At 54.7% G+C, this 14,350-nt stretch overlaps 1 protein-coding gene across 1 annotated transcript; it reads left to right on the top strand.

The window, feature by feature from the left end:
* Positions 1-5,037: 5,037 nt before the first annotated feature.
* Positions 5,038-9,259, top strand: Dlx3 (distal-less homeobox 3). Its single transcript, XM_015495861.2, has 3 exons — positions 5,038-5,686; positions 6,748-6,938; positions 8,604-9,259. The coding sequence occupies exons 1-3, from the start codon at positions 5,362-5,364 to the stop codon at positions 8,949-8,951; spliced, it is 864 nt and encodes a 287-aa protein (XP_015351347.1). The 5' UTR covers positions 5,038-5,361; the 3' UTR covers positions 8,952-9,259.
* The last annotated feature ends 5,091 nt before the right edge of the window (positions 9,260-14,350 follow it).

A 14,350-nucleotide genomic window follows, 5' to 3' on the forward strand; every position in this document is an offset into this window, starting at 1 on the left:
CTGATTATACATACATACATTCCATGGCTCACATCCACCTTTAGGCAGTTAACACGTGTACCAAAAGATACGTAGAAGAATAATCAGAGCCGTACCATTCAGGATCATCCCAGACTGGAAATGACTCACATGCCCATCAACAGCAGGATAGACAAACACATGGTGACATATTTACATGATAGAATACTCACATGCAGTGGTGAAAATAAACCACCTACAAATATATCCAATAACATGGGTAAATCTTACAACCAAATGTTGAGCCAAAGAAGCCAGATACATGGCTAGGGTGCAGTTCAGTGGTAGACATGTGCTTATTATGTGCAAGGTCCTGGGCTTGATCTCCAGAGCACTCCCCCCACAAAAAAAAAAAGACAGACACAAAAGTACATACTTTTTTAAAATGTATTTTTTAGTTGCAGTTGAACACAATACCTTTATTTCACTTATTTATTTATTTTTTCATGTGGTGCTAAGGATCAAACCCAGGGTCTCGCACAGACGAGGCGAGTGCTCTACCACTGAGCCACAATCCCAGCCTCCAAAAGTACATACTTACATGAAAGTCAAAATGGTGCAAAATAGACCTACTTTGCTAGGAGAAGGTTGATGTTTACCTTCTGGGGCTTCTAAGTACAGCTAAGGTTTTTCCACCAATGCTCTGCCAGATGCCAGGTACACGGCTATGTTTGATTTGTGCAAATTCATTGATTATGACTTGAGTACATTTTTGCAAGCATGTTATACTCCAGTGAAAAGTTAAAAAAAAATGGACATATCGTCTTTCCCATCATGTATCCTCTCTTTTTAGGGTTCTCTCTTTCAGAGAATGGTCTCAACTTTCCACTCAGTTGTCCAAATCAGAAGTTTGGGTGATATTCTCCTGAACACCCTCCCTACAATCCACACCCAACCCTCTCCATAGCTCTGTGGTCCCCACCTCCTTGCTCTCTCTCACATCACTGCTCTCTACCACCTGCCTCTTCCTTAACCCAGGCCATGTATCCCTCTTGCTTGAATTATACAGTGGCCTCCTATATGGGCCCTTAGCCTCCAATCCTGTCACCTGAATGCTCTATCCCCACAATGAGGTCAGAGAGACTCTTCTAAAATGAAAATCTGATCATGTATCTCCCTTGGTTAAAATATTTCAATTGTTTCTCCCAGCCTCTATATAATCTCCCACTTCTGGCTGCTAGTTCTGAGCTCTGGGCCCCTGACCCCACCCGCTTCACCTTTAGAAACCTGTCCCCAGGCCATCCTCCAGGGGGGACCCGAGCTTTCAAGCTGACTATTCCAGTGGCTGGGAGCCCCCCCTCCACCTCTGCCTTTCCAGGCCAAGTCCCATACATCCTCCAGGTCTCACTTCAGGTCCCCTCCTGACCCGGAGAAGGGTTGGGCCTCACTGGGTGGTCACAGAAATGTGTTCTACCCTTGTCCCAGCACACATCACACAGTAGTGAAACTATTTGCCTATGTGTCCATTTTTCCTCTTGGAACCCGGGATCCATGGAGGTGGCAAGGTGTCTGGTTGGTCATCACATCCCCTGACACAGTCTGACACAGCATAGAGGCACCATGAGGATTCACTGTGGATGAGGGACTCTGGAAGGAGGTCCAGCCTGCAGAGTGCTAGAGGCTGGAGTGTATCTTTGAGGGAGTTGGTGAGAAGATAGCGAGGAGGTCACCCTTAAGCTACAGGAGAGTCCTGGAATTTAGAATCAGAATATTAAAGCTAGAAGGGACTTCAAAGGCCATCAAACAATCCACTTTTTTTTATTTACAAACGAGAAACTCCAGGGAAGGAACACTGGCTGGACAAAGATGGGCGGTCAGAAGGGGTAAGGGAAGCCAAGGGGTATTGATGGTGACGATGGAACTGAATAAGTAAATAGATAACATTCCTTCTGTGAGGGATGGCCTTGTCCCCTGCAGGTGGCCCACTTCGGGTCTGCCCAGTGGAGCTGGACACTGCCTCATGATGACCACTAGATGGCGCCAGCTCCCAGGGCAAGGGAGATAGTTCACCTTGGGCTTGGTTCCTCCTTTGAGTTCCTCCCCTCAGACAGAGCCAGCCCAGTTCCTGTGATGGTTCCTAGGCTGCATGATACCTGGGCTCCAGGGACCAGCTTGCTTCAACAGGTACCTTTCTGCCTGCCAAAGCCAGGGTGGGCAATGGACCTTGTTTGGACATCAGCCAGCGCTGCCCTCTTTCCCTCCCACCAGCCTCCCAGAGGCACTGGCTGCCCTGCTTCACCCTTCCACCCAGGGCAGGCCTCCAGCCAACACTTGCTCATCTTGTTAGCCCAGGTGAGGTCCAGTGGGTGGCACTGGTCCTACTGCATCCTTCAGTTACCTCTCCCACCCAGCTGTTGGTGGTTCCATTCCGGTTGGTCCCTCAATGGACCCACTCAGGATGCCCCATTTAGGAAGTCATTCCTCTTTTGGCCCTGGAGTCTTCTGCCTGGCCCATTCCTCCTACAGACATGGCTCAGCCTCAGCCAGGGGTTTGCCAGAGCAACACCAAGATGGTTCAGTCCCTCTTTGGTGTCAGAGATTCTCATTTAGACACTCAACAAATACCTACTGAGCACTGTCTTAGGGATCTGGAAGGCAGCAGAGAACAGGAACAGCAGTCCCTGGCATGCAGTGCAATGGGGGACAAGACGTTAGCATGACTTCACCAAATAATTGTTCCTTTAAGTCCCTAATGTTGCAGTTTCAGTCCCTTTCTAGAACTCTTAGAATTTCCTGAATGGGCTAGGCATACCTGTAATTCTGGAAACTCTGGAGATCGAGGAAGGAGGATTGCAAGTTTGAGGCCAACTTCAGCAAATTAGTGAGGCCTTAAGCTACTTTGGGAGAACTGTCTCAAAGTTAAAAAAAAAATTAAAAACAGGAGGAGGCTAGGGATGTGGCTCAGTGGTAAACTGCCCCTGGGTTTAATCCCCAGCTCAAAAAAAACAAAACAAAACAAAAAAACACCAGAATTTAGAAATTATCCTCATGCGACCCACCACCACCACCACCACCCCCTTCAGGCTTCCAGATTTCCAGGGCTGAGCTCATTGACTACTGGGGAGCCACGGGTTGGGTGGGGTCGGAGGCAGAAAGCATGAGGCTTCTGAGTCACCTGTTCCTTCTGCTCTCAGTTGAATGAATGAAATGAACCTGAGACACGGCTTGCCCGACGCTGTCCCTTCCCTCTGGGGAGTTGGGGGCTCCAAGCAGGCCTTGGCTGCCTCTCCCGCTCCCATCCTCCCTCAGAGGGGAGCCCGCCCGCCCAGTGCCCTTCCTGCCCCGAACGCCGCAGGCTCTCTGGGCTCCCTCTTGGCACCAGAACAGAGGGCATCCAGAGCGGGTGGCAACTCGCCCCGCCACGGGCTCAGAGCGGCTGGCGATAGGCGCTGGGGGGACGCGCAGATAGACGGACAGATAGCGCTCCCCGCGACCGCGCCCGCCCCCACCTTTCCCACGCGGCGGCCTCCCGGGGCGGCCCAGGCCAGGAAGGCACTCGCTCCTGCCCCTGGGCCTCGACCGCGACCCTCTGTCTCCGCCAACAGCAACTCTCAAAGTTCTTCCAGCCTCAGCAGAATGCCGCGGGCTCTGGCCTTGGAAAGGGGCACAGGGGCTCTGCACACTTCTCCGTCTACGCAAGAGACCCCTCCGGGTTCTAGGCTAGACACCGGACTTGGGGAGGCGCCAAGCCCAGATGTAACCACGAGGTGGCGCGCTGGCACCGCGTGTCCTCGCTGGCACGCGTTGGCCAGGAGAGTGCAGGACGCAGAGACACGAGAATGGCATGGGGAAGAAGTGGGCAGGAAAAGAAGTGAGATTGGTAGAAGGTCTTCCTCCCTCCAAAGAAAGGTGGGGGTCAGAAGTAGGGGTAGAATGAATAAATGGGCTAGGTGTCTGGAACAGCTAGGATGACCTAGGAACTGGGCTTTGTAGACCAAAGAGGACCAGGCTCTGGGGATTCTCAGGTAGGGAACCCTTCATCCGGAACTCCATGATGCAAAAGAGATCAATGTAGCATCATGACTTCCCCTATTGGGGACTGGGAAGGTACTGAGAAGTCTATACACATCTGCACAGCAGCTCATTCTCATTTCCCATGCCCCCCCACCCCTACCCTCCACTGCCAAACTTTCTCACATACACGCCTGCATTCTCTGAACATCCCTGTACACTGTGGAACACACCCCCAAGCACTCCTGTCCCATACATTTGAACCCTAAAAATGCCCACACTCCTCACTGCTATCCCATACTGCACAAAATCTGCCCCTAGACTTCCTGAAGCACACAGAGAGTCAGCCTGTGTCCTTACTAACCATATGGGGACACCAGGTCCCTTTCTCCTTCCATTCAACCTGTGCTATCCCTGAAACTGTGCACAGGTAGTTTGGGAGATAGCTCTAGCATAACCCCCATCCTCCCCATCAGCCCCTAAATTCACACAGCCTTGCCCCTGTAGGATCCTCCCAAAGCCAAATGATTACTTTTGTAGGCCCAAGGTGCTTTTGCAAGGTGGGTCCCTGCTTCCATACATTTTTTTAAATTACATTTTATGACTGAATGGCTATAAAGATAACATATGAATATAGTCAAACATCTTTTTAACCCAAAAGAAGTAATCTTTTTTCCTTCTGATCTTAAGAGAGATTAAAACATTTTCATGAACCTTGAGTCCTTATCACTTCATCAACTGACACTTGCATAGCGCGCGCGCGCGCGCACACACACACACACACACACACACACACACACGATCATCTTGGACCACCTCCTTCCACAAACACCCAATGGTTAAATTCCCCTCCTTCCCCATTGCACCTAAGCCCACCCCCAGCCTAGAAAACAGATGAAGGATACTTGGGGCTCTGCAAAGTCACCCCTTCCCCAGAGTTTATCTGGACTAAGAAGATAGAAGGAGCAACTGTGTGTGTGTGTGTGCGCGCGCGCGCCTGCGTTTTGGGTAACAACAAAGAATGGGGGGGGGGGGCGAGCAAGAGAGCGAGAGCGTGTTTTGCCTCCAAGGCAAGACTTGCAGCCAATCAGCGCGCAGGAGCCTCCCTCTGCGACTCCAACATTGAGTCTATAACCGGCTGGCCGGGCGGAGCTGGCAGCATTTGACTCTGGCTTGGGACGCGAAGAGAGGCGCGCAGCGAAAGCCCGACTGACTGGCGATGGTCTGAGCGCCCCTCGGCCACCCCCTCCCCCGAGACACGACCCGGCCCTCCCCTCGCCTTGTGGACACACACACACACCCAGCCTGGTCTCCTCCGACTTCTCAGAGCTCCTCTCCACTTCGGCGCTCCTCGGCGGAGGCCAGCCCGGGGGAGGTGCGGCGCCCGCCAGCATGAGTGGCTCCTTCGATCGCAAACTCAGCAGCATCCTCACAGATATCTCCAGCTCGCTTAGCTGCCATGCGGGCTCCAAGGACTCGCCCACCCTGCCCGAGTCTTCCGTCACGGACCTGGGCTACTACAGCGCTCCCCAGCACGACTACTACTCAGGCCAGCCTTATGGCCAGACCGTGAACCCCTACACTTACCACCACCAGTTCAATCTCAATGGGCTCGCGGGCACTGGCGCTTACTCGCCCAAGTCGGAATATACCTATGGAACCTCCTACCGGCAATACGGACCGTACCGGGAGCAGCCGCTGCCTGCCCAGGACCCAGGTGAGGACCAGGGGATCGCCGGGAGGGTCGGAGACCCTAGAAGGTTCCCGCGGGAGACAAATGCGGGGGAATGGAAACTTAAATCTAGACCTGAAGGGTAAAAATTGCACTGCCTGGAGTCAGAGGAGGTAGGCTAGATGACCCCCAGAGGGGCAGACGACCCTCAGTGCCGAGACTGAGCATTAGGGACGCGGAGCCGCAGTGTCGCAGTCTCGGGTGGGGATCCGGGTGAGCTGGGAGAACAAGGAGCTCTGGCTTGTCAGGGAAACTCTGAATCAAGGTGATTTCGGGGACACTTCAACAGGCGGCCCTCCATCGGGTCGTGGAGGACTTGAGGCTAGGCAGCAGGGACTGGAAGAAGTTCCAGGGACCCTTCTTTGGTCGTGGGCTGGGGTGACCAGGAGTAGTGGAGGCTCCTGGCAAAAGACGACAGGAATTAGGGGAAATAGAGTCGGAGAAGCAGAGAAGGTGAAAAAGGAGGAGACAGCAAGAAGGAAATGTGGAAAGAAAGAGCGAAAGGACAGAAGAAAGAACAGTGGAAAGGATGAGAGGGAGAGAGTAAAGAAGGAATGAAAAGAAAAAGAAAAGAGGGAAAGGAAAGAAGGAAGTGCATTATTTTTGCAACTTTTTGGAAAACCTAAAACTATTCTAAAATAGAAGATCAAAACGGGGTGGGAATACGGAAAAAAGCGAGGAGCAGCCGTCGGCCAGGTGGGACTGAAGGAGGCGGCCTGCAGTCGGGCGGCAGGATCCTGGAGGCTGGGAGGCGAGCTGGGAGGGCGTCGGGAGCGAAGCCGCGGCGGTCCTCGCCCAGGCGGTTGCTATCGCCGGGGCTGGGCTCCCGGGGCCAGGCGCGGAGCTGGGAGCGCCGCGTCGTGGGCGGCCGCCGGTCCGGCTCCGTCGCCGAGGTTCCCTCCCCCGGCGCGGGCGGCAGAGCGCGCCGCCCGGAAATCCCGGGGCGAATCGGTGGGCCAGAGGGAACGGCGACCCGCGGGGCTCTGGAGCACGCTAGGGTCTCAAGCCAAAGCTGAACCGCCCCCAACCCGGTGCGTTTCCTGCAGTGTCGGTGAAAGAGGAGCCCGAAGCCGAGGTGCGCATGGTGAACGGGAAGCCCAAGAAGGTCCGAAAGCCGCGCACCATCTACTCCAGCTACCAACTGGCCGCCCTGCAGCGTCGCTTCCAGAAGGCCCAGTACCTGGCGCTGCCCGAGCGCGCAGAGCTGGCCGCGCAGCTGGGCCTCACGCAGACACAGGTAGGTACTGGGAGATCGAGGGTCTCTGGACGGTGGCAGCATGCGGGGTCCCAGGATTCCCGAGGGCCCCCGAGCTTGGCTAACAAATAAGAGCTCTCTGCATGCTCGGGGAAACCCTTGCTGTTGGGACGAGGGACTCCCAAGTTTCAACTTTTGTTGCAATGTTGGGCGTTAGCACATGCTGTGTAAGTGTGAATGGTTGTGAACCTGTGCAAATGTGTATATCTATCCCAGAAAGAGATGAGCGCACCCCAGAATCCCTAGTTCCCAAGGTCCCCAGCATTGCTGGTCAAGTCATAGGAGTCCACGTTGTGTTTTTCCTCCATACTAGGCCGGTGCACCAAAGGGTGCGGGCGTGCATGTGTACAGGGTATATGTTTGCACACGTGTCAGGGTCTGCACAAACATGGGAATGCTCACATGAGGAGCGTGATCCTTCAAGAATGTCATTGCATACAAAAATGGAGGACAAGTATGTGACTGCACACCAGTGAGCAATACCAAAATGCATGCTTTTATCAAAACCCCACATTCCTGCCCAGCAACCAAATTCTCTACCCTGCATCTGCCAGGGGTCAAGAGGACAGGTTCCTGACCAAAGGCAGATGGAGACTGGAAAGTGGAAGCCCCACCCCCATCTTCAGTGTGTCCCTAAAGTCCCCAACAGCCTGTCACTGCTCAGGGGAGGAGTGGCAGACACCAGGCTCCCTTCAGGTGTTGACAGGCGGGTCTTGGTTGTGGCTGGCTGCGTGGGGCCTAGTCCCCGGGAATCTGGGTCACCCAGTAGAGAAGCTGATTCATTGTTTGTACCAGTCATGGGGTGGGGAGCAGCAGGGGGAGGGGGAGATACCCCAAGGGAAATTTGGGGAATCATGGCTCACCTGCTCCAGAGTTCCCAGGTCCCCCCATTACCCAGCCTGAACCCAAATAACTTCAAGCCTGGATATGTGAATGTGGCTGCTCATGCTGTGGAGTGTTTATCTGGGTGTATCTATGAATGTGTGTAGCTTTATAGTCTGGCGTGTGTGTGAGTATAGAAATGCATGTGTGGGTGTATGTTTGTCTCTGTATCTGGGCACCTTTGTTTATGGGCATCTAAGGTGAACGAAATGCCACAAACTGAACACCTGTCTGGCTTGCACCCCCCACTGAAGGACCAGGCAGAAGGTGCCTCTGTCCTAGCCGACGCTCAGCAATCACAGAGGAGCTAGGGGCAAAGCCCCTGTTTCCCTTACCCCTTCTTACAGGAAACAAAGAGGACTGCCCATGTCCCCCTTGGGCTTCCTTTTATTGAGTGCTTACTATATACTAGGCTGCTCTAAATTTTCATATGTCCTAACTTATTTGAGCCTCATAATGATCCTATGAGGTAGGAAATTGTGCTGTCACTCCCATTTTGCAGAGGAAGGTGAGACCAGAGAGGTTAAGCAACTTGCCCAAGGTCACACTTAGTGGCAGAATAGAACCTGGACCAGGCAGTCAAAAGTTCCTGGCCACAATTTTATCACAGATTGAGGTGGGGGGGAGATATTGGATTCTGAGGATGATGGGTTTCACCTGATTTTCTTAGGTACTAGCCTCACCTTCTCTGGGCTGAGTTCCCTATGGGGTTTTCCTGTGGCATTCTGAGAGGCTAACTAGGTACCCCTTTCTTGTCCTGCCCAGGTGAAAATCTGGTTCCAGAACCGTCGATCCAAGTTCAAGAAGCTCTACAAGAATGGGGAGGTGCCCCTCGAGCACAGTCCCAACAACAGCGATTCCATGGCCTGCAACTCACCACCATCGCCAGCCCTCTGGGACACCTCTTCCCACTCAGCTCCGGCCACTGCCCGCAGTCAGCTACCCCCACCGCTCCCATATAGTGCCTCCCCCAGCTACCTGGACGACCCTACCAACTCCTGGTACCACGCACAGAACCTGAGTGGACCCCACTTACAGCAGCAGCCGCCTCAGCCAGCCACCCTGCACCATGCTTCCCCTGGGCCCCCGCCCAATCCTGGGGCTGTGTACTGAACACCCATCTGGCTTGCACCCCCACCGAAGGACCCCCGGGACCAGGCAGAAGGTGCCTCCGTCCTAGCCGACACTCAGGAATCATGGAGGAGCTAGGGGCAAAGCCCCTGTTTCCCCCGCCCCTTCTTCCAGGAAACAAGAACTTCCAGTGAAATTTGCATGGACCAAGGATGTCCCCTGAACTTCCCTCTCCTGCTTAGAACTGGGATACCCCTGCAGATATTGGGGCATGCCACCCCTGGAGGGACTGTGGTTCCCCTTCTGCTCCTGGAGCCTGGATTGGCTCTAAATGGCTCATCACCACCACCTTCTAAGACGTAATAGTACTTGTTCCCCAGACTGGAGACCTTGGGCGTGGAGGAGCTGAGAGACCAGATGTCATGGATCCTAACCCCTGCCAGACCTGGTTTCTCCTTAGCAACCTGGGCCTTCCCTCTCCTGCAAGGCCTTTCTGCCAAAAAAAGACATTGGACATCATGACTGGGCCTCAGGATGCGGACCTGACCTAACCCCCCCACCCTGCAGTTCTAGCCCTCGGTTAGGATTTGAGGGTTAAACCAAAGAAACCCCCCAAGTGAGGGAATCTGAATATCTGGGGCTTTCAAGGGAAGCATGAAAGGAGCCATCTCCCCACTCCAGTGTTGGGAGTTGGGGGGTCTCCCCTGTTTTCCCTAAGGACCCATTTCTTCTTCTGTGTACAGGACTTTGCACAACTTCGATGTTAAAAGCTGTTGAAAAATAGGAAAACAAAGGGCATTGTTAACAGATAGGACCAGGTCTCCCCTGGGGTGGGCAGCTACCGTCTGCCCCCGTCCCACCTCACCTCTTCTCCAGTAAGTTGGCAGTTTGGGCACCAAACTCCAAATCTCCAAGGAGACATACCAGGCAAGACAAGCCCCCAGACACCCCCTTTCCGGTGACCTTGGAAACAGATTGCTCCCTCTGAGCTGGAGAGTGCAGGGTGAGGTGTGTGGGAGAGGGGAAGGGAAGGGGGATACTCAGTGCCTTAGTGGGGAGGGCTGGCAGGGCCACTGGGTCCCTGGAGGGCTGGTGACACTGCCCCTTTCTGGCCCAGGCACCCCCCAAAGCTAACTTTCTTATACCCCTGATGTGGTAAAACATGGAGGAAATGGAGAGGTAAAAGACTGTAGCTTTATATATAGTATGTATTTTTTTTTTAAGAGCAAGGGAGAAAAGCGGCCCCCTCCCACTGCGGTTTCCTATTTATGTGGCCCTCTCCAACCTCCCTGTGTTTCGAGTTGAGAGAAAGAGGGATGTGGGCTCTGGCTGGATTGGGGTTTCGTGGGAGGTCAGGAGTGAGGAGAGAAATGGGGGGGGTCTCCGAGTCCCACCCCAGGGGCATAGAATCGAAGCCAGCTCTCACTGCCCCCCCCAGCCTTCTCATTTCTGCTTTCTTACTGGACCCATCTTTATATATAATGTTAATAAAAAAGAAAAGAACCACTGCACTCTTTGAATGGAGGCTGGAAGCAGGCAGCTCCTAGTAGGAGGCCTGGGAGTTGGGGAAGGGGTCTGATGGGGAGGAACCTGGGAGCTAAGAGGCTCCTGGGGGACAGGGCCTGTGGAGAACCTCTGCTAGAGAGCTGGGCCAGGCCTGGCCCCAGGTGGCAGGTGCTCCTAACCTGGTGTCGGCCCCCAGTCTGGGTAGGTCGGGGGAGGAGGCTGCCAGCTGCAGTCTCCCTGACTCCACTCTGCCTGGTGGCTTGGCGTTCCCTGTCAGCCAGCTGCCCTCCGCCACCACTGCCGCTGCTGCCAGGTCACCTCGGGGCTGCTCTTTGATCTTGAGCTCACACGCAGACATGCTTGCACACGCGTGTAAACCCCCTGCCTCCACGCCCAGGCGCTCCCAGCCCCTCGCCTGCTGTCTGTCCCTCCCAGCTTGGGTGAGGGTGGGGCTTCAGGCAGGGGGAACACCACTGCTCCCACAGCTGGCAGGGTCCCTGGCCACTGTGTTGACCTTCTTGGGGAGGCCTCAGGCTGCAGTCAGAATCGCTGCTGCTGACTGCCCGGGCCAGGGCTGCTACCACCCTCCTCTTCCAGACCCAATTGGTGGAGGCTTTGGAGATGAGAGCTGGGGGTGGCAGGAATGAATGGAGGGGTGTGTGAGTGCCACATCTGGGCAGAGGGGGACAGTATGAACATACACACACACGTGCTGCCGACCTGCTTCACTGTCTGATACACAAACACACATACCAGGACACACGGTGACATCTCTCTGTTTGTCACACTTGCATGCACTCCCACAGGAGGCCAATGGCTCATCTGTAGGCGCCGCCATAGACACAAACACACTTGAGACACATTAGCATCACATGAACATAGCAAATCCAAAGCCATACACCCCGAGAGATCTAGGCACCCCACATCACACCGGTGCCCAAACACTCAGGTCACCCCGATGTCAGACACACGCACACGCATACACGCACAGGAGCACCAAGGCAGAGGCGGCTCCCTGTAATGGAAAGAGTCTTGTTTAGAAAATGGGCAACACCACCCAGCTCAGCCTGGCACTCCCAGGCAGGCCTTCAGTGTCCTCATCTGTCAAATGGGGATAACAATCCCCACCCTGTTGGCCTCTGGGGATCTTGTAAGGTACAAAGCAGAATAAGGATGAGAAGGCAGAAGGAGTGGGTCCCAGGCTTATGGAGGGGACTTGGCTGACTGTCACAGCCACACAGGGCTGGGTTCTCTGGCAGGGCTCCAGAGCTGGGGGACCTCAGCGCCTACTCCATCCCTCTCCCTCTTGGAAGCAGGCCCTCTCCTCCCCTGATGCCCGAGGGAGGCGGAAGGGAGAGGCTTCAGCCCACAGACGCCAGCGGGCTGGCAAGGGTTAAGGTGGCAGCTGCCAGGCGGGGCGAGCCGAGCAGTTTGGTTTGAGGGCTGCGTGCAGGCAGGAGCAGCGAGGCGGCAGCCAGGCAGACTCGCTGGAGACACTGCATTTTATTAGGGCTGGGCTGCCAGCAAGGGAGGGAGAGGGGGAAAAAGGGCAGAAAGAGAGGAAGGAAGGAGGGAGGCTGGGCGGGCGGGCGGCCTCGGGATGAAAGGATGTTGTAAGCTCCCTAATTCCTCCCTGCTCATCCCCGCTCCGTCAGGCTGGATTAACTGCCCAGGTGACCTCCTGTGGGGGTCAGCCCCACCCCGGACCTCCCCTTCCTCTTCCTCACCTCCACAACAGTCAGGTGCCCTCTTCACTGGACCTGGTGGAAGATGGGGGTGGTGGGGGCTTGGAGGGGGCCAGCAGAGTGCCCATGGGCTACTGACCCGTCCTCTGCCCGGCACTTCTCCACTACACCCATTGCCTTGTGACAACCTTCAGGGAAGAAGGGGGGCAGGCTAGGGAACCCCAGTCTGCCCTGAGGGCCACCGTTGTCCAAGTCTTAGCAACAGCTGACATTTGCTAAACATCTACTCTGTGCCAGGCACTTGGCATGTGACCCTCACATAGCTTGGCAGGTGAGTTTTCAGATGAGAAAACTGAGGCTACGGTGGTAGAGGTGTGTAGCAGGCAAAGAGGTCCTGGTTCCACCCTCAAGGAGGAAAGAGGGAAGGAAGGAAGGAAGGAAGGAAGGAAGGAAGGAAGGAAGGGANTCCGCCTCCCTCGGGCATCAGGGGAGGAGAGGGCCTGCTTCCAAGAGGGAGAGGGATGGAGTAGGCGCTGAGGTCCCCCAGCTCTGGAGCCCTGCCAGAGAACCCAGCCCTGTGTGGCTGTGACAGTCAGCCAAGTCCCCTCCATAAGCCTGGGACCCACTCCTTCTGCCTTCTCATCCTTATTCTGCTTTGTACCTTACAAGATCCCCAGAGGCCAACAGGGTGGGGATTGTTATCCCCATTTGACAGATGAGGACACTGAAGGCCTGCCTGGGAGTGCCAGGCTGAGCTGGGTGGTGTTGCCCATTTTCTAAACAAGACTCTTTCCATTACAGGGAGCCGCCTCTGCCTTGGTGCTCCTGTGCGTGTATGCGTGTGCGTGTGTCTGACATCGGGGTGACCTGAGTGTTTGGGCACCGGTGTGATGTGGGGTGCCTAGATCTCTCGGGGTGTATGGCTTTGGATTTGCTATGTTCATGTGATGCTAATGTGTCTCAAGTGTGTTTGTGTCTATGGCGGCGCCTACAGATGAGCCATTGGCCTCCTGTGGGAGTGCATGCAAGTGTGACAAACAGAGAGATGTCACCGTGTGTCCTGGTATGTGTGTTTGTGTATCAGACAGTGAAGCAGGTCGGCAGCACGTGTGTGTGTATGTTCATACTGTCCCCCTCTGCCCAGATGTGGCACTCACACACCCCTCCATTCATTCCTGCCACCCCCAGCTCTCATCTCCAAAGCCTCCACCAATTGGGTCTGGAAGAGGAGGGTGGTAGCAGCCCTGGCCCGGGCAGTCAGCAGCAGCGATTCTGACTGCAGCCTGAGGCCTCCCCAAGAAGGTCAACACAGTGGCCAGGGACCCTGCCAGCTTTGGGAGCAGTGGTGTTCCCCCTGCCTGAAGCCCCACCCTCACCCAAGCTGGGAGGGACAGAGACCTAGAACTAGAGAAGTTCAGTGTCTACCAAGGTCACAGAAGAAATACAACAGATATTGGCAAGGTTGGCATTTGAATCCAGGTCTGGACAGAGAATGATGCTTTTCTGCAACTCTTTACTATGTTGCCTTGGGACAGAGTGTCAAAGAGCTGGAGACTGCAGCTCTACCCACTACACCACCCTCCCCCCAGCCCTCCCCCCTGGGTTTTTCCTTGGGAGGAGAATTAGAGCAAGAGGGCCTGGGCTTCTTACCCTGGGCAGGTCCTAAGAAAAGCTTAATGCTGTGGTCAGGAATGTGCACACAGAGTCAACTAACCTGGATTCGAATCCTGCCTTCCCCTACTTTGCTGGCGATGTGACCTTGGGCAAGTCACTTCACCTTTCTAAACTTACCTTCCTTTCCTGTAATGCAAGGATGATGCTACCTACCGAGCAGGGTAGGTGAGAGGTTTAAGTGGGATAATCTGAGTAAAATGCTTAACAGGATACCCAGCACTTGGTGAGTACTGCTCAGTTAATGGAAGTGGCCGTTGACCAGATGATCCAACCCTCCACACTCCCAGTTTAGAAGCAGCCCCTGGCAGCACTTGTCACATTGATTGATTGGTCCACCATCTCTAGGTGCACTCGAAAAGGAAAAAGTCAAACAATGTTTATTGAGCACCTGCTATATGCCAGGCAGAGATGGCCAAAGCCTGGGGAAGCGGAGCACAGACCCTGTGCTAGGAGCTTCAGGGCCAGAAGCAGACTTGGTCTGGGGGGCTCTACTGCTGGGCAGAGCAGACAGGGTCAGGGAGGATTAGACAAGACTGTCAGAGGAAAGGGCAGAGGCAACTGGTGGCAGATGGGAAA

The sequence above is a fragment of the Marmota marmota genome, unplaced genomic scaffold, assembly GCF_001458135.2.
Source record: "Marmota marmota marmota unplaced genomic scaffold, marMar, whole genome shotgun sequence".
Classification (NCBI taxonomy): Eukaryota; Metazoa; Chordata; class Mammalia; order Rodentia; family Sciuridae; genus Marmota; species Marmota marmota.

Coding starts and splice junctions, on each gene's coding strand:
- Dlx3 (XM_015495861.2), top strand. CDS start 5,362: ATGAGTGGCTCCTTCGATCGCAAACTCAGCAGCATCCTCACAGATATC. Junction 5,687..6,747: donor GCTGCCTGCCCAGGACCCAG/GTGAGGACCAGG, acceptor CGTTTCCTGCAG/TGTCGGTGAAAGAGGAGCCC. Junction 6,939..8,603: donor TGGGCCTCACGCAGACACAG/GTAGGTACTGGG, acceptor TGTCCTGCCCAG/GTGAAAATCTGGTTCCAGAA.